This window comes from Bombyx mandarina, chromosome A1 (assembly GCF_030267445.1).
Source record: "Bombyx mandarina strain Sakado chromosome A1, ASM3026744v2".
Classification (NCBI taxonomy): Eukaryota; Metazoa; Arthropoda; class Insecta; order Lepidoptera; family Bombycidae; genus Bombyx; species Bombyx mandarina.
In genome coordinates, this window is record NC_143234.1 from 12,835,742 (window position 1) to 12,855,990 (window position 20,249).

Below are 20,249 nucleotides of genomic sequence, written 5' to 3' on the forward strand. Positions count from 1 at the left end.
CTGATTTTCATTTTCTAATTTTTCTTTTTGTGTTTCCGTATTGCCACACAATTGAACCGGAAACATTCTATGTTGTAAACTTCTAGGATTTCCTCTACCACGACAATATCTTGTTGATGAATAATTATAATTATTTCCCCTGTTATTACTTGTTCCACGGTAATATCCACCACGAGAATTATTATTGAAATGTTCTTGTTTAAAATTATTATATTTATTAACTGTGGCATAATTACCATATCCGAATGGTTTTGTGAGACTAAAATTGTTCTTGTAATAATTAGTTCGACCTCCTCTGTTATTATATCTGTTATTTGACCTACCTCTCATGTTGAAAATATTGCTAGATGATGAAGGTTGAGCCAACTCCTCGTCTTCCGCTGCTCGCACCGCGTCTTTTAGGTCCTAATAGTTGCATGCTGAAATAATGGTACTTAATCGCCTATTTCTTAACCCATCAGAAAATCTTTTGATTGCAAGTTTTTCATTTATAGGTCTTAGTATTTCCGCCAGCTTGTGCGATAGTCAAGCCTATGAATAATTCTGATAATTTATTTCCATATTCGCTGATAGACTTATTATTTTGACTTAAGTTATTTATTTGAGAAAGCATTGATTTTGTAAGCAAATAAGATTTCATGTCTTTTACGAGACTTTCTATATCATTATATTCACTTTTTAATTTTAACCTAGCACATTTAGTAAGTCTGGTTTTTAACACGAAAGATATTAGCAACTTTACTTGATCTTTATTTTTTAAGCAATCACTATATAATTCTGTAGTGTCAATATTTTTTTCTGTTGTTTCTTCAGAACCATCCATTATAGGAATTAATGATGTTGCCGTTCTTATCTCAAAGGTTTCCATTTTGTCAAAATTATTATATTTTAAGTTAGATTCAGTACTATAAGTAAGAATTTTTGAGTAAACTAATTCAATTTTTTCCTTTCATACTTCAAATATAAGTTCATCTAATTCTAACGAAATTTTATGCTCGGAAATAGTACTTACAATATTTATATAAGAAGAATATAGCTTTTTAGCCTTTAATATTTTTTCATCTACAACCTTTTTATATTGCTTTCTCTTAGAGCCCTATTTTCTTAAATAAAGTATGTCAGTTAACTCTCATAAGATTTGTTCTACATTTTCTTCCATAAATTTTAATTGAGATTAAAATATACTCACTAATTATAAACTAAACTTAAAGTACATTAAAAAAAAATCCGTGACGGAACCTTGTTCTGGAATCGTAGTAAGTAGCACACAAAAACACTTTTAGCTTTATAGCTTACAGAAAAAAAAAAGATAATAAAAAATGATAATAATAAAAACACTACACATCCTCAACTCCTTCTCCTTCGCCATGGATCCTTTTGGACAGCCGCATACGCATTCTTCTTATAAACTCAGTATTAACTCTTTTATCTATCCATTTCTTCGCTTTGTTCAGTACTTTTTTCACAAGTACAGCGACAATCACAAGTATGATTATTCCCAAGGCCGACAGCAATATGATGTTGTTCCTCTCGATATGAGACTCTATCATAGTATTTTCTCCAACAATCACCTCCTTTATCTCTTGCTTATTGTTTCCGTTGCCCATTGTATATAATTTTAATATAAAAATTTCTGTCTTCAAACGACGTTTTCAGTGCAGTGGTTGGCGTTATTCTCCTTTGTTTTATAACTTTTATAATTCACAACAATTAACTTCGTGCACTGAGGCACACAGGAATTCGCTGATCCCCGCGTATTTGTCCGTCGCGCCGTCGCCCGGTGCCTGGTGCGAAACACCTAGGTGATTGCGCAAGGCAGGGTCGCTATGAGGTTTCCACGCCCTGACCCGCCAGAACGTCGCCGCGCTGCGACGTCCGCAGCGCGCGATCGCGGTCAGGGCGATCCGAGGATACCGCACCGTCTCCTTCGAGGCGGCGTGCTTGCTCGCCGGGGCGCCACACTGGGACCTGGAGGCGGAGGCGCTCGCTGCCGATTACCGGTGGCGTAGCGACCTCCGCTCTAGGGGGGAAGGGCGCCCCGGCGAAGGAGTAGTTCGAGCGCGGAGGCTCCAATCTCGGCGGTCCGTGCTGGAGGCGTGGTCTCGCCGCTTGGCGGACCCGTCGGCCGGCCTCCGTACCGTCGAGGCGGTCCGTCCGGTCCTCGCGGACTGGGTGGGCCGCGACCGCGGATGCCTCACCTTCCGGCTGACGCAGATGTTGACCGGCCATGGGTGTTTTGGCCGGTACCTCTTTAAGATAGCCGGAAGGACCTCTTTAAGATAGCCGGAAGGGAACCGACGGCGCAGTGCCACCACTGCGCGGACCGCGACGAGGAAGACACAGCGGAACACACGCTGGCGCGTTGCTCTGGATTCGACGAGCAACGCGCCGCCCTCGTCGCGGTCATTGGAGAGGACCTCTCGCTGCCGCGCGTCGTGGCTACGATGCTCGGCAGCGACGCGTCCTGGCTACGATGCTCGGCAGCGACGCGTCCTGGAAGGCGATGCTCGACTTCTGCGAGTCCACCATCTCGCAGAAGGAGGCGGCGGAGCGAGAGAGGGAGAGCTCTTCCCTTTCCGCACCGATCTGTCGCCGTCGAGCCGGGGGCCGGAGGCGGGAATACGCCCGTACGTCCCGGCCCCTGTAGGTGGCGGCCTCCCCCGGTGAAGGTCAAGGGGCGACCTGAGGGGGTGAGGCCGCGCGGCGCGCTACCAGCACTCTAGCACGCTGCCGTGGAGTGAATAGAGCGACCGGTCGACGGTGTATCGCGTCCCGACCCGGCAGGCTGGTTCTGGTCCAGCGGGGTATTCCGGGACACCAGCGGCACCGTCTGGGCGGCCCGACGGGCTGCCGTACCGAGACGGCCGACGTTTTAGAGCCTTCGATTCGCCTCGAAGGCTCCGTCGGCTGGGCGTCCTTGGGGTGAGCCGCGCCGTCTGGTTGTAGTGTTGACCGCGGTAGCCCCCCTACCTCATCCGGGTTCTGACCTCGGAGGGGATCGGACGTCGGGTGTAAGAGTGCAGAGGAGTCGTTTAGTGGGTGGGCTCTAAAATCCTTGGGCCCGCGGTCTGCTCACAACACCATGCAGATCGTTGAGTCTCACATACCCCGCGCGCCCCTTTTGCGCGGGGACCTCGTAGGAGGTTCGGCCCTCTACCCGAATATGAGGTGTGGGGAGTAGATGTTGTTGATTAAAACACGTATTGTCTGTACGACGACTTTTATTATACTGAATTATTGACTTACACACTACAGCACTTTATACAACATGTAACATAATTAACGCACACCCTGAAAGTAATTTGTTCAGAATCGGAATCTGGATCGATTTTGATTGTTTTTTATGCACCAATTTTTTTTTCTAAAATTTAGTTAAAACTAAGTAAATTACAGTCACCCTACACAGCTAGATAAACAGTTCATAGAAACGAAAATGGAACGTAAGTCAGGGTATTAAGACTTTTCAAAATGAAATATCTAATTAGTAAAAAAATTATTATTTAATTAAAGAAATCTGATACTTATTTCAAGGCTAATAGTCTATTACAAAATAAAATACCTATGCACACAATACCAACAGCGACCGCCGGCACACAGCAACACTACGATACATAAAAGAAAGCCATGTAACACAAAAATAATTACTATCCCTTTCTTTCTTCGGGGGGGTTGCGTCGGCGGTGATCAAAGAAAAATCTAAACAACGAAGTCAACAAAATATTTTTGACAAATCAGTCACGCCGCGTCCACCTTATCGATAAGAGGTCAAGTGATAGTGCAAATAAAATATCTCCCGTATTTCGCTATGTCTTTTCGGTATACTAACGTTCAATACACAGAAATGGTGAGAACTTTGGCACGGTGTGATGATAATGTGGCACTAGCGTGTAGAATATTTAACGCGACATACGGTACTAGTGTAGACCGCCGCACTATGTTATCAGCAACACAACGGCTTCGAGACCACGGAACTTTTCGTGCAAACACGGCTATCGACAGGGGAGACAATATGCGTACACACACTCGTCTCCAAAACGAAATTCTCGATTATTTCGACGAAAATCCGCACAGTAGCACCCGGGAAGTAGCGCCACGTTTTGGCTGTAGCCATATGCACATATGGCGCACGCTTAGTGGTGATGGCGAGCATCCATTCCACCTCAGGCGATGCCAGGAGCTGACGCCAAGTGACTACTGACCACGCTTAGAGTTCTGCCGCTGGTTATTACAAAATTGGCAGCGAAACATTATTTGGACTGACGAAAGTACATTCACACGTGTGGGAATGTACAATCAACATAACACGCATTTATGGATGCATGAAAATCCACACGTATGCAGAGTAGACTCCTTCCAACATCGATTTTCAATCAATGTCTGGGCGGGTATGATCGGTACACACATACTGGGACCAGTATTTTTACAACGTCTGACAGGAGAGTCATATTTACTATTTTTACGAGAAACTTTACCTACTCTATTAGAGGACGTACCTCTTGTTAATTTACAAGAGGTATTTTACCAACACGATGGTGCCCCCGCGCATTTCACCTGGAGTGTTCGCCAGCATCTTCATGCCGAGTACGGAGAACGCTGGATCGGGCGCGGAGGGCCTGTTCAGTGGCCTCCTAGATCAGCTGATTTGACGCCTCTCGACTTTTTTTGTGGGGGCGAATTAAATCGCTAGTTTATAACACACAGACAATAAGTGCCGAAGAACTAAAGAATAAGATAATAACCGCCTTTGAAAAAGTGAAAAATGACATTGCAGTATTATCTAAAATAAAACAACAATTACGAAAATGGTCATTAAAGTGCATTGAACAAGGCGGTGGACATTTTGAAAATGTTCTAAAACGACAATGCCGTGTGAGTGCAGATTAAACTGTAAGTTTGTTTATGATCTTTAAATTATTGTAAATATTTTTATTCACATCTTTTACGCCGTCTTTGTTGAACTTTGTCGTAGGTAGGTATTGTGGCGTCTAATCAAATCACGCTTTATCAGCAGTTTAATAATTCTTATTTACAAATTTACTTTAACTAATCAGTAATTACACAATATTGGCTTCACATAGAACAAAATTATTCAATGACAACAATCCAAAACCTGAAAAGTGTGATGGAAAGAAGAATCATAAATATTTACTATGATAAATCATAATGTAGTTATTTCGTGTACCTATTATTATTACCTACTTATTTTTGTCGGGTGGCACTCGGAGAGCGGGGTGCGGGCGCGGCGAGTAGGTACATGTGTCTGTGTGTGCGTGCGCAGCGGAATGTGAATCAGTGACCATTTTATTTCCACGAAATGGGAATAACTAATTTAACGCACATATAAATAATATTTGGTGTATACATAGCGTTTATATATAAAGTCTAATTGGGGTGTTTGAGGGTGTGCGCTAAATATGTTACATGTTGTATAATTACGTACTTTTATTGTAATTTCAATGCTTCGAAAACGTGTAAACACGCTCACGTGTACCAAGCCCTATAAATACGGCCGTACTGTCTAGCGCTGGGTCAATCGTGTCCGAGTCGTAGTACAGTACGGATCTCTCTGGGACGTTATTACGCTCCTCGTGAAATATACGCAGCTCACGAAGTTCTCGTGAAGTTTTGTTTCGGAAGCCCAAACATGAGTCATCGCTCGACGATTCTCAGCAATGCTGACTTCACATTTTTTAAAAACATTAAGAAGACTACCCTCCGTCATATATTAGATTTAAAAAATGGTTTACCCACCGCAAATAGTTTAAATATGTTTATTGAAAAAATTTCATCTTCGATTGCCGCTTTAAAACAATTAAATTTACTCGATTTAACTGATTTAATTTTATTAAAATGCTCACTGAGAAGGTTAGATCCTCAAACGTTACATTCTTTTGAAGCATCGGTTCGTGGTATTGAAATACCCACAACTGAAATGTTCATTAAATTTATACAGGATCAGATTAAAATATTAGAACGCTCTGCACCGAAATGTAACATAGAGAAATCTAAAAATCATAAGTCTTTTATTTCTAGTAGTTATAATGACCCAGTCTGCACTGAAAGGGTCAATAAACCGGTTTCGCGCATAGGTAGATCCTTATCTACGTGCGATCTTTGCTCGAGCTCGCACCACACGCAGTTGTATCGTTGCAATGAATTTAAAAATATGATTTCTCCGCAAGCACGTTATGATTTTATTAAATCGAACACGGGTTGCATAAATTGTTTAAGTTTGTCGCATCCATTAAAAGCATGTCAATAAAAATCAACATGCAATAATTTCAATCTCAACTTGTTGTTCAGTGCTACGATAATAATGATGCGGCTTCGAATACTAATTCACACGCTAAGAAAACGATACAACAACAAAATAATACGACCGCTACCACGTTAACTCACAGTCCCGCCGCAGGAGGGCTATTTACACGCCCTCTTGCTACACCACAATACGAGTAACTAGGTATCATTCCTACACTACTTCCCTGCTGAGACCAAAGTTATTGAGGTATCGGCCCAGCATAATCTATACCGACAACTTGGAAAGCTTTGGAGGGCGTCACACGATGTGTAGGGATAGACCCCATCAGCTGCTCTGCACAAGTCGCTTTCATTCTGAAACAGTTTAAACATTTGTGAGTAATCTTTTTAACTTGACGTAAACCATTCAAAAGCCAATATTTCTGGTTTAACTGAGATAATAATAACTTGGGACCAGCATGAAGGAGTCTGAGGTGCTCTCGCGAGATAATAAGTTCGGTTAGCTTGGAACGCTTCGGAAGGATCATAGGATGCTTTTGATTATACGAAATAGAAGCATTTTGTAACCTTCTTCTTTTTTTCGGGCCGGGGGCCGAACCTCTTACGAGGTCCCCGCGCCAACCTTTTATCTTGCAACCTTCCCCCAACACGTAACAAACCTTGGTCATCAAAAAATGGATGCAAAGGTTTCAGAGGGCCCTTAATATTCTCACCTTTTCGCAGTAACTTTAATTCCTTACTGAAGTAATATTCTTGTTCATGCTTAATCAATAAAGATAAAGATCGCTCGAGTTCTTTACTATGTAAATAACTAGTTTGTATATTAATATTGTTAGGTTTGCTATTAAACGTAATATGTACGCCAAAAATCACAACCACAACAATAAAAAAGGTTTTATACCAATTTGTTGGGTTGCCAACACTCGTAACCATTCTTGCAGTGGCTTTTGCACCTGGATGGCTGTTTATGAAGCGCGTCAAAAATAGGTTTCTTGAAAACTACTGTTATATATGGTCGTGGATTTGGTGTGGATACGTCGCAGTAAATTTCCTTGTCGGAGTCTGGTATTTTAATTTCCTTCAGATGTAATGCCGAACCTTTCTCTAGCAGCTGTTGTGATTCTAGATCCGAGTCTTGTGATGCTGCGAGTGCGGACTAACTTCCTCTATGCCGGAGAGCGCGTCAGCTACAACATTTTGGCTTCCTTGGACATACTGGATATCCGTTGTAAATTGGGAGATGTAGTCCAGATACCGAAATTGCTTTGGAGAGCATTTTTCACGAGTATAAGAGAAAGCAAATGGCAGGGACTTGTGATCCGTAAAAACTGATGACCATGGCAACGACAACAATAAATATGAAGAATTTGACAAAATTCTCAAATCCACTGAAAAAATGTTAGTAGATAAATTAAAAAGAATAGTGATCCGTGGTAAAAGAGGTAGAGGGGTGCCAGTACTGTTTAGTATTGAAGTGCAAGATGATATTAGAAAATGTTATCAGTGAGACACATGTATGTTAAAGACGACAATAATTTGCTATTTGTAAAAGCAGGTGGAACAACTGTTTGTGGCTACAAAATTTTAGAGAAATATGCAAAAGCCAGTGGTGCCAAAAACTATAAAGCTCTTACATCAACGCGCTTGCGAAAACATCTAGCAACGATGACCTAGCTATTTACAATGGCTGAATTAGAGCTCGAACAACTAGCTACTTTTATGGGTCACACCCTGAGTGTACACAAAAATAATTACAGGTTACCCAGCGACGTTTATCAAACTGCAAAAATTTCAAAACTTTTACTATTGATGGAAGATGGAAAAGCGGATGAATATCAAGGAAAAACTTTAGATGAGATAGAATTGAACATGGACGAAGAAGTGATAGGAAACGAGATCGAAAATCAGGAAGTTGTTGATATGGAATTAGAAGAAGCAGGTCCAAAGCAAAATATTCACCTGAATAGAGACAAGCAAGTTGCTTCAACTTCCCAAGTACTTACTTACAACACATCTGCAAAAAAAAAGAGGACACTTGTTCAAATTGACAAGACACTTGGACAAATGAACAAAAAAACGTTGTAACCAAATATTTTAAAGACCACATTAAGTATAAAAAACCTCCAAAACGAGCTAAATGCGACCAATAAAAAAATAAACATTCTACACTTCATCACAACAAGGACTATTTCAAAACGATAAATTGATAGGGTAGTTAAGTCTAAAGGTAAGTGTTTGGACGTCTGACTGTTTATTGCTATTTAACGGTGATGTGAATCGTGCTAAGAAAAACATTTCATATACTTGATTATAATTATTGGGGTATTCTTTAGTATGTAGGTTAGCAACTGATATTACTGTACCCACCTGGTACAAAAGTTTTCTTCTGTGTTAAAAAAACATTTTTTCTATTTTAATCTCTCAATGAGCGGCATCGACTACAAAGATCAAATGCTGTCTGCCTATCCCATTGAGAAATCACGTAACATAATCTGGTACAAAAAATTATTTCGCCGACTTTTAAATGTATCGATGCATAATGCTTTCGTAATGTTCAACCACAACCGCACTCACGCCCTTCACCGTGAATTCCGCCTGCAGTTGGCAAAGCAACTGCTTGCAAAGCAGCAGATCAGCAGCACCTTCCCGGTCTTTAGCACCGGCAGCACGACCAGAACCAGCGGCATGCATACGGGACATGCACTTGCCAGGAAAAAACACAAAAAAACAGCGCTGCAAGCTCTGCTACTCTGCCAAAGTGCAGCGCTCGACGATGTGGCGGTGTACCACCTGCAATGTTAATCTGTGTATCATAGGATGCTACACCGTATACTATATTAATCTAGCGCAAACGCCCGCCGTTTAGTGCAAGTGGTTTTTTGTTTTTTTGTTTACTCCGGATCCGACTACCTAGTCTACGTCAGAGTACGTATCAAAATATATAAAATCAATATTATACATAAGGTCGAAATAAATTACGTAAAAATGCCGAAATTCGAAATACAAAGTATCAAAATATATAAGTTCCAGTATCTGTTGTTCTGGTCATCATCAGACTCTGGAAACTTTTTACAGAGAAGTTGCTACATCTATGGAAGTATTTAGATGAAAAAACGACTTCAATAACTTGTTCCGTTCCTCAGTTCCAGTATCTGTTGTTCTGGTCATCATCATACCCTGCAAACTTTCCACAGAGAAGTTGCTACACCTTCGGAAGTAATAATTAACTTTAGGCATTTTGGGATGGGTGTCACAGACAGTCAACAACAAACAAAACCGACCGACAAAACTCCGGATGCGGAAAAAATAATGTTCCGGATCACATTCGGTGTGTACCGAACCTTAAATATTGGTGTAGCCCGCCGATTTTGTTGTTTACTCTTGAATATGTTTTTGTAATACAGTACAATACACAAGTGTGATATATTTTTAGAAAGGGCTTGAAATGTTCTATTTGGTATGATTATTCTTGTTTTTACATTGTCTATTTTGTAGAACAAAGAATCTGTAAAACTACAAAGATTTCACTGTGCAAATGAGACCTGCAGCACTAATTTTAACATATTTCAGTAATGTCTAATGCTATCGATTGGATTTTTGTATATTTTGTAAGAATGCAAGATAACCCATATTATACTACTTAAATTGTAGGCCTAAATGTGATATTTGCGCATCTGTGATGATAAAAGTTTGTCTAGAATTACGGCTTGCGCCGCCAAATTTTTATGCAAAATAAAAGAGCTGTAAATAAATATTTTTGTAGGAACAGGTGTATGTTTTTATTTAATATCCTCATGTTTATAGTATATATATTGTAATGAAAAATAAAAAACCCTGTTATCGCCTTAATTTTTTAGGTATGATCGTTTAAACACAAATCGAGCTCAAAAACGCACTAGCTCTGTGTTCAACCTATGATAACTTTACACTGTAATCAAATATTGATAAACAAAGCACTTAAATAAATAGCTTTGTTCATTCTAAACATAAAAAAACATAACACTTGACAGGGTTCTAATAACAATGCTCGGCAGCGACGCGTCCTGAAAGGCGATGCTCGACTTCTGCGAGTCCACCATCTCGCAGAAGGAGGCGGCGGAGTGAGAGAGGGAGAGCTCTTCCCTTTCCGCACCGATCCGTCGCCGTCGAGCCGGGGGCCGGAGGCGGGAATACGCCCGCACGTCCCGGCCCCTGTAGGTAGCGGCCTCCCCCCGGTGAAGGTCAAGGGGCGATCTGAGGGGGTGAGGCCGCGCGGCGCGCTACCAGCACTCTAGCGCGCTGCCGTGGAGTGAATAGAGCGACCGGTCGACGGTGTATCGCGTCCCGACCCGGCAGGCTGGTTCTGGTCCAGCGGGGTATTCCGGGACACCAGCGGCACCGTCTGGGCGGCCCGACGGGCTGCCGTACCGAGACGGCCGACGTTTCAGAGCCTTCGATTCGCCTCGAAGGCTCCGTCGGCTGGGCGTCCTTGGGGTGAGCCGCGCCGTCTGGTTGTAGTGTTGACCGCGGTAGCCCCCCTACCTTATCCGGGTTCTGACCTCGGAGGGGATCGGACGTCGGGTGTAAGAGTGCAGGGGAATCGTTTAGTGGGTGGGCTCTAAAATCCTTGGGCCCGCGGTCTGCTCACAACACCATGCAGATCGTTGAGTCTCACATACCCCGCGCGCCCCTTTTGCGCGGGGACCTCGTAGGAGGTTCGGCCCTCTACCCGAAAAAAAAAAAAAAAAGGGTTCTAATAACAAGTTGAGTCACAATGAATGGTTTCGTCGAACTCGAACCACGCCGCACGGCACCGCGCTAAGTAGCAAAAACGAATGGACAAAATAGATTCACGGCGGTTGGTAAACGGGGCAAAGAAGCGGGCAGGTCGAGGGGCGGGCGGGCAAGCGAGCGGTTATAATCAAGAACAACTTGCGGTTTGTACCGGTAATAACCGTATTTTTCAATTCCGCCGACTACTATGGGATGGAAAGAAGAAATCATTACCACAATATTTTTGTCCATCCACACAACCACACTCAGGTCTTTGGTCGTGCTGAATGCCACCTCGCCCTCCTTCATGTTTTTTTTTGTTTTTTTTTAAGAGCTTCGGCTTCGATCAATAATAGTACTAGATTAAGGATCAGGAACAAAAATAAGACGCTCCAGTGGCCACGTTTGCAGACACGAAAACATCTTCATTTCTTAGAAAAAAGTTTAATAATGTTAACGACTTCAGTTTATTCTAAACCTTTGTTCTTGATTGTGAATTTCAGACTGTATTTCCTTTGTGATTTTGTTTCTTAGGTGGTTTTTGAAGTCTGCCGTTAAATTATAAAATACTGTTAAATTATATTTGGTTTAATATGAACTAATTGTACATAATATTGCGCGTCTTGTAGTTGTTGAGTCCCGTTCAGAAGTGAAGGTGGTTGTCTGTGTTCGCGCAGCGGAGCTCGCCGGTCCGCCGGTTTGCCGTCCCCTCCCTCGCCGCGCTGCCTGCGTCTTTCCCGACTTTGCGAAGGAGGAGTTGATGCGTAAACATATGGCCCCCGCCTTGGAAGCTCCAGCTTCCAATGAAGTAAATACAGGATGCTGATTACGATGTGTGTGTTGTGAGACTCTCGTTGTAGTCCTCTGCATTATGTAAGAGTGGGCAGATTTTTGAGTATGCCCGCTGTACAATCCCAGTCGCCGTTTTGAGGTTAGCTACTCGGGATATGCCGTCCTTGCCAGGAAATGTTTGCTGCACTCGTCCAAGACGCCATTTGAGTGGCGGCAGGTTGTCTTCTTTGATTAGGACCAGGGTATTCGGTACGATGTCTTCCTTGTCCGTTTTCCATTTAGTTCTCGTCTGCAATTCGGATATGTACTCCTTAGACCACCTCTGCCAAAATTGTTGTCGGATTTGTTCCACTCGATCGTAGCGCGTCAGTCGGTGTGATGCCGTCGCCGTGAGGTCGCTGCAGGCTGGTGCGGTCAACGGTCGGCCAATGAGGAAATGACCAGGGCTGAGTGGACGAAGATCGTTTGGATCTGCGGACATTGGGTGTATAGGACGGGAATTCAGGACGGCTTCTATCTGTGCTAATACCGTGCTGAATTCCTCGTAAGTTAAGTGTGAATTACCTACAACTCGTCGTAGGTGATGCTTACAAGACTTCACTCCCGCCTCCCATAAACCACCAAAATGAGGCGAATAAGGCGGTATAAAAGACAAATTAAGGTTGTCGTTGGCTGCTAGCGAGACAATTTCCTCGGAATTTTCTGTCAAGAATTGTGAAAATTCCTTCATAGCACCTACAAAAGTTTTAGCATTGTCCGAGAAAATTTGAAAAGGTTTCCCACGTCTTGAAATGAACCTTTTAAGTGCAAGTATGTATGCTTGAGTCGTTAATGATGTGACCAAATCCAAATATACCGAGCGAGTGAGAAAACAAACGATTAAAATAATGTAACATTTTTCTAATTTAGCACCTCTTCCTTTGCGGTTGAGTATAAACATTGGCCCCGCATAATCTACTCTACATCTAAAAAATGGAAAACCTGACCCCGATGGTTCTATTTCAAGTCTCTCCTTTGGTAAGTTACCCATTTGAATTGAAAAAGGTTTTCCAGTTATGCGCGTACAGATAACGCAGGTATGTACGGTGTTACGAGCGAGATCGCGACCTCTCAGCGGCCACCAGCTGTCGCGGATTGAAGCCAGTAGCAGCTGGGGCCCCGCGTGGAGTAGCTGTTTATGTTCATGCTGAAACATAAGGCGCGTGAAGCGGTGTTTAGCGCACAATAGTATGGGATGTTTTTTGTCATATGAGAAAGTCTCTGAATTGCTTAATCTGCCTCCAACCCTTATGATTTTATCACTGTCCAAAAATATGTTTAAGCTTGATATATTACGCGTAGGTTTCAGAGGTAAGTTGTTTACTAGTGCATCATACATGACCGGGAACGATTGTTGTTGAACCACTCGTGCTAAAACCTTAGTCGCATTGTCTAATTCATCCGTCAAAAGCGCGCCGGACTTCCGCTGTGATTTTGATTTTATACGAATGCTATAAATAAATCTTAACATATACGCAATAGCACGTCGTAATCGATTATATGATGAAAAACGTTCAAATTCAATAAATGACTGTGCGTTTGACTGACAGACCATTGCCGTCACGCCAGATTTTAATTCTGGTAGATCATACTGGTCAATGATTCTGGTTGTATGTGACCAATCGACATCGGAATCTTGAAGAAATGATGGCCCGTGCCACCAAGTTTCCGAATCCTTTAATTCATCAAGTAAAACCCCGCGCGAGAGCATGTCCGCCGGATTCTCCGTTCCAGAAACATGGAACCACGGCAGATCACCTGTTAACTCGTTTATTTCAACAACCCTATTTTGTACAAATGTTTTTAATGATCTAGGTGACATACGAAGCCAACCCATAACAATGGTCGAATCAGTCCAAAAATAAATTTTAGAAAACGTCAATCTGATGGATTGAAATATTTTAGCGTATAGTCGTGCGCCTATCAATGCACCGCACAGCTCTAAGCGCGGCACACTAACTGGTTTTATAGGTGCTACTTTACTTTTCGCACACAACAAATTTACTGTTACCGGTGTCGATACATCATCTGAATAGGTACGTATATAGGCGCACGCTCCGTAAGCGTCGAGTGACGCATCTGTGAATATATGTAACTCTGTGTGTTGAGTATTTTCACCCCTAACGTGCCGCGGAATTCTTAAGTCTGGTAATTGATGAAGAGTATTTAAGAATCTATGCCACTTAAGAAGAATATCACGAGGTACGATATCATCCCAGCCGACCTTACATAACCAAAGTTTTTGTAATAAAACCTTGGCCAAAATAATAGTCGGTGCTAGTAAACCCAACGGATCGAATATTTGTGATATAGTCGATAATATAACGCGCTTAGTTACATTAGATATATCATGATCTATTTTCGTGTTAAAGTGTAAATAGTCGGAAGTGTGTAACCAGCCTAATCCGAGGGTCTTACTTTGATTGATATCTCCTAGCGATAATTCTTTTGATGATGTTAAAGCGCAATCGGAAATGTCCCAATTAAAAATCCATTTCCGCAAATTAAAGCAACCAGAGTTTAGAACGTTTGAAACTCCATCACAAATCTCCACTAATCTCTGTTTATCATCACATGAAGTAATTAAATCGTCAACGAATAGGTCGTCATTGATGACGCGAGCTATGACGTCATCGTTGCATTCCGCTGCGAGTTGCCTGATGCACCTCATGCTGAGATAAGGCGCGGAGGCCGTACCGTACGTCACAGTGTTAAGCCGGTACACACCGAGCGGCTGTGACGGACTTTCTCTCCAAAGAATTAATTGCAAGTCTCGTTGATCGGGTTGTATTAATATTTGCCTATACATTTTCTCGACATCGGCACAAGCAACATAACGAGATTCGCGAAATCGTAACAAAATAGAAAGAATGTCATTCTGTAATGGAATTCCAATCAGTTGTATATCGTTAAGCGACTTACCTGAGCTTGATTTGACACTCGCATCAAATACAACTCGAAGCTTAGTAGTCGTACTGTGTTCTCGTAACACACCGTGGTGAGGTAGAAAATAATGTGGCGTTGTGTATTCGGTAATAGGAGTCATGTGACCTAAGCTTATGTAGTCATTCATAAAATCGATATACATTTGTTTATAGCTAGCCGCGCTACGTTCTAGCTTGCGCTCGAGTGCATGGAATCGGTTCTCAGCGATAATGAATGTATCGCCGAGCGCATCAGCTGATTCTTGTAAAGGAATGCGCACGGAAAAACGACCCGAATCGTCGCGTTTTGTTGTGGTTTCGAATAAAGTTTCGCATGCGCGTTCATCTTTTGTATATTTGTTATGAATTGGATGAATTTCTTCCAGCTCCCAAAAGGTTTTTAATTGTGTGTCTATTGTTTGTGAATGGTTGCAATGAACTTTATTCGTTGAATTTGAGTAGTTCTTATTATAAAATGAGCCGGAAATAATCCATCCGAGTTTAGTGTTTTGTAAATACGGACCATGTTTTAAGCGAATTAATCCGTCGTTTAAAAGTTCCCAGAACTTATCTGCACCGATTAATAAGTCTATATCAGAGGGTGAATGAAAATCTGGATCAGCTAGCGTGATGTTGTGTGGAATTTGAATGTTGTTGATGTGTGTATGTGTTAATGATGGCATCTGAGCAGTGATACGAGGTAAAACTATACAAGTTAAGCGCGTGTTATACTTATTAGTTTTAGCTCGCATCTGAATATCGCATGATTGGGTGGCCTGGGTTACGGAGTTACCCACACCTGTGATTTTAATAGAGGATTGTATCAATGGAATGTTTAACTGATTACATAATGACTGCGAGATAAAGCAATGCTGACTTCCGTTATCGAGAAGTGCACGAATTGTGTGATATTTGTTGTTGTTGTCTGCGATTTCGACTAATGCCGTTGACAACAACACAGTAGGTAGTGTTGGATGTGCTGATGTGGTAATGTCACCGTGATGTGTGTGCGAGTGTAGTGATGCCGTGCCGCCAGTGTGTGGGCTCGACTCAAGCTGCGGCGCCGGCGATGATGATACGGTTGCGCTGGCGTCGTCACTATTGTCATCACGGTGAATTAGACTATTGTGTTTTTTATTACACTTCTTACAGGGACCTAACCAGCAGTCTTTGACTGAATGATTTGCGCGTAAACAATTTTGACAAAGTTTTTTGTTACTCAAAAACTTTATTTTATCTTGTGTAGATAATTTTAAAAACGCATTACATGAATAAAGCCCATGATTTGCGTTGCACATGCTACAAGGACGCGATCGCTTATTCGAATTTGACTGCCTATTTTCGTTGTTTTGTGTGGATAAATAAGAGTAACTGTGTGAGTTTGATGATTGTATTTTAATGTTAGTGGCAGGCGCAGGTTTAGTGTGAGATACTTTTATTGTCTCCAACACGTCGGCTTTGTCTCTTAGAAATTTAATTAAATGCGATAATGTTAACTTAGAATTTGATTCTGACTTCTGAATGTCGCTTTTATGAAGTTCCCATTCGCGTTCTGTCGACGCGTCTAATTTAGAAACCATTATGTAAACTATTAAAGTATCCCACATGTCAGTAGGTTCACCTAAGGTTTTAAGCGCACGAATATTTCTCAAAACACTGTCAATAAGTTTGCGTATAAGCGCAGATGATTCTTTGTTTATAACCTGCATAGAAAATAGCGCCTTGACATGATTATGCACGAGTAAACGATTATTGTTATATCTATTTTGCAATAGATCCCACGCAATCACATAGTTTTCGGCAGAAAATTCTAATAATTTTATAACCTGCAGTGCGTCACCGGTGAGACTTGAACGTAGATAATGAAACTTTTGAATGTTATCCATATCAGGTGAATTATGGATTAAAGAACTAAACGTGTCTCTAAATTCAAGCCAATTATCATAATTTCCATCAAAGGAGGGTAAAGAAATTGTGGGTAGTTTTATGCATGATTTCTTTGTGGAGCTCGATTTCTCACTTTTATTATTTAAAATACATTTAGCTTTGGCCACAACAGAATAATATTGATTTTCAAAAGATTCTCTGACAAGTAATTCATTCTCTAATTGAAGATCAGATACCTTCATATCAATATCATCTTGAATATCAGAAAATTGTTCGAAAAGCTGTTCGATTTTTTGTATACGAACTTGCAATTCCGATTTTTGCAAATCAGTTAATGTGGAAACATCAAGTGCCTCGACAAATTTCGAGAAAAAAGTGAGCTTGCCTTTTAAAACACCTCGCCTCTTAACTAAATCTTTCACTATTTCCTCATCATCTTCCATCGAATGTTGCTTCCTTTTGGTCATTTTAGTGGTTTATGGGAAACAAAGGTAAAAACTCACGATTATTTCACCGGTACGACGAGCTGCATGAATTGTTCACGTTTGTAGGTAGATTGCACACCGTGTTCACGTATTCGAAAATTTACTGGAATTGATTTAAAATTACGGTATTAGCACCGACGAGCACAGGATTGGGTTTGGATAAAAGGAAATACTGGCCTGACCGTATTGATGCTGGTATTCTTGAGTATCATCGGCGTCGAAGGACCATGTTCTTGATTTTGAATTTCAGACTGTATTTCCTTTGTGATTTTGTTTCTTAGGTGGTTTTTGAAGTCTGCCGTTAAATTATAAAATACTGTTAAATTATATTTGGTTTAATATGAACTAATTGTACATAATATTGCGCGTCTTGTAGTTGTTGAGTCCCGTTCAGAAGTGAAGGTGGTTGTCTGTGTTCGCGCAGCGGAGCTCGCCGGTCCGCCGGTTTGCCGTCCCCTCCCTCGCCGCGCTGCCTGCGTCTTTCCCGACTTTGCGAAGGAGGAGTTGATGCGTAAACAACCTTAATACTTAAACATAAAGTTTAATTACCATTGCAAAATATATGTATTTAGGTCCTTTCGTCAGAAAAAGAATATTATGGAATAAATTTAAAATGTCACTTGAACATAAAAAGTCATCAGTACAAAAATATTTATTCTAAAATGATACTTAAAGCCTAATTTATAAGGTTAAAAATATTTGTTTAAAATTTCGTGCTTATTGTATTGTGGAACTAGATGTAGTTCTTGGTATTACATTTCAATGCTCAGAACACAGTAAGTATTGAAAGACATAGAGTTGCAGAATATACATATTTGTTTTAGGTTTGTTTTGTATGGTCGCAACTATTTTTGACCGATTGAAAAAAGTAGTAGATAATATTTTACATTGCCGCTATTACAACAAATAGGTGATAAAAAATAAAATTGAATAAAGTAAAAAAAATATGATAGGAAACACGAAACATGTTTTCCACGTATTCTTTATACAGAAGTAATTAAAACAATAATGTAGGTTTAATTACCTTTAAACAGATTCAGTTTGTTATAAAGCTGTCTTTTAGAAGTCTTTTTTATATGAGCGGTTTCTTTTTTACAAATATAATGTAATCTTATATCAATGAATTTTTCTATAATCAGTTTAATTTAGGCTTATTTTATGGCTGTGTTCATTTCCCCCAGAAAACAAATCCTTTTCAGCATATACGCTTAAAATATTTACACATACATATAAAGTTTTTTTAATACTTTTTTGCATTGATTTGCCACCACCATTGAACAATTCTAGAATTTTTATAAGGGTTCTATATTTCTTCTCTTTCTTTCGCGACAATATATATCCATTGTGCACAGCGACAAGGGGCTACTAGGAAATCTACAAACAAAAATAACATTATAAAATAACAAAACTACTCTATGCATTCCCTGTCCAAGAATAGGTGATGTTTGTTACAATAGTTGGTGCCTTGTTGCAAACATTGGCCAAACAATTACAATATTCGTAAATTCTGTTTTATTTACAATATAATTGTGTTTATTATTTTATGAAAAACACTTAATAATATAAATTTACCAAAAAAAGATATTCCTTCCAAAACCTTGGTGTTACGGTGGTTTTTTACTCAGTTTTTGAACGCGCATTGCAGCGTTTTGACGTCTTAGTGTTGGCTATGATTGGACCATACTAATTTGAAATAAGACCACAAATTTATTTGTGGTCTTATTTTTCGGGCCGTTTTTGAAGCGCTAATCGCGAATCTAGTAGTATTATTGATCGAAGAGCTTCGGGGACAAACTGTTAAGTCGTAGAGTACCCATCGAATCAGTCTTGTGCTGAACTTTTAGGATCCGAGACAAAAGTGGCGCATTATAAAAATTGTCCATTATTAATGTATGGCCTTTATCAAAAAGTGGTCTCGTTAAGTTCAGCACAATCTGGGCCGTGGCACTCTCCGGCTCGTCAGACTCTTGCCCGCGCTCTTCCGGCTCCCCGTCTTGTACCACATGTGCGTGCCCTTTGCCCGTGTAGACCTCCATCTGCCACAAATATCCAGTCCTGGATTCACATAACTCGTAAGACTTTATACCTACTCGAGCTCTTTTTGTAGCAATTTTTTGCGCAAATGAGAGGTGCCCCTTCCAAAGAAGGAGTGACTCGTCAATTGCTATATCTTGCTCGAGTACGTATAAAGACTGAAATTTTTTGTTTAGGTGCTCTATCATGGGGATGATTTTATCGAGTTTGGTAGGCGGCACAGGCAAAGTGGCATTGTCTATAAAATGGAGACAACGTTTGATGACGATGAAACGGTTATAAGTCATTATTTCTTTAAAATTGCCTATTTGGAGTTCTTCAATCACGGCATACCAATATTCTCGCTCCACATAATCTATTACTAGTGACTGTAACATTAAAACTGCTAAAAACCGTAGGATTTCGTCACTGGTGACGTCTTTCCAACGGCTTAATCTAGAATTTGGCTTGGATGGTATGGTCGACCTTATTAACTGAGCACCGTAGCGGTTGGTTTCGCGCACGATGTAAGCAATAATATCTGCATCCCATATCTTGAAAAAAACATCTAAGGGAATTAAATCGGCGTTATCAAACGTTGGTCCAGTAGATGGCACAGCAAATACTTCCCTGACAGACTCAAAATTTTCCGGCTCGCCTCGCCAGTCAAAATGAAGCAGATCGATTTCCGGTCCCACCACGTTCCGAAGGACTTCGTCGGCAGCATTGTCCAGCTCCTGTATCGCCTGAACTACCTCATGTTCAGCAATACTGCCTAAGTCCATCGGAAAATCATCGATTTGTCTTGGTTTCAAAGAAATATCGATCATACCGACCATATTCGCCGAATCACCTTCATCTACTTCGCTGCCTTCGCCAGGCTCTATGAAGTCACGCTCCATATCTATATCGATATCTGTTGTAAGTAACAAAATAAATTTTAGGATTTGGGCCACCCTATCATCTTATGGAGGCGACACGTGAAATTCAAATAATACTTTAACTTACCCATACTGTAAGTACTCATATAAAAAGTGCGAGATTTGTGCCATAAGCAATAATTTTATTAATCATTATTATTTTATGTACCGACTGAGTA

At 41.0% G+C, this 20,249-nt stretch overlaps 1 protein-coding gene across 4 annotated transcripts; it reads right to left on the reverse strand.

Moving 5' to 3' along the window:
• Positions 1-11,582: 11,582 nt before the first annotated feature.
• Positions 11,583-18,903, reverse strand: LOC114251395 (uncharacterized). 4 transcript variants are annotated; one of them, XM_089739224.1, is made up of 3 exons: positions 17,320-18,087; positions 17,156-17,240; positions 11,583-12,988 (listed from the first exon to the last, which is right to left on the reverse strand). In XM_089739224.1, exon 3 carries the CDS (start codon positions 12,830-12,832, stop codon positions 11,837-11,839), a length of 996 nt encoding a protein of 331 aa, XP_089595350.1. In that variant the 5' UTR covers positions 12,833-12,988; positions 17,156-17,240; positions 17,320-18,087; the 3' UTR covers positions 11,583-11,836. The 4 variants fall into 4 exon arrangements, with proteins under 4 accessions (XP_089595350.1, XP_089595347.1, XP_089595348.1 ...); XM_089739221.1 differs by adding an exon at positions 18,710-18,903 and having other exon boundaries at positions 11,583-18,511; XM_089739222.1 differs by having other exon boundaries at positions 11,583-17,240; positions 17,320-18,903.
• Between the last annotated feature and the right edge of the window lie 1,346 nt (positions 18,904-20,249).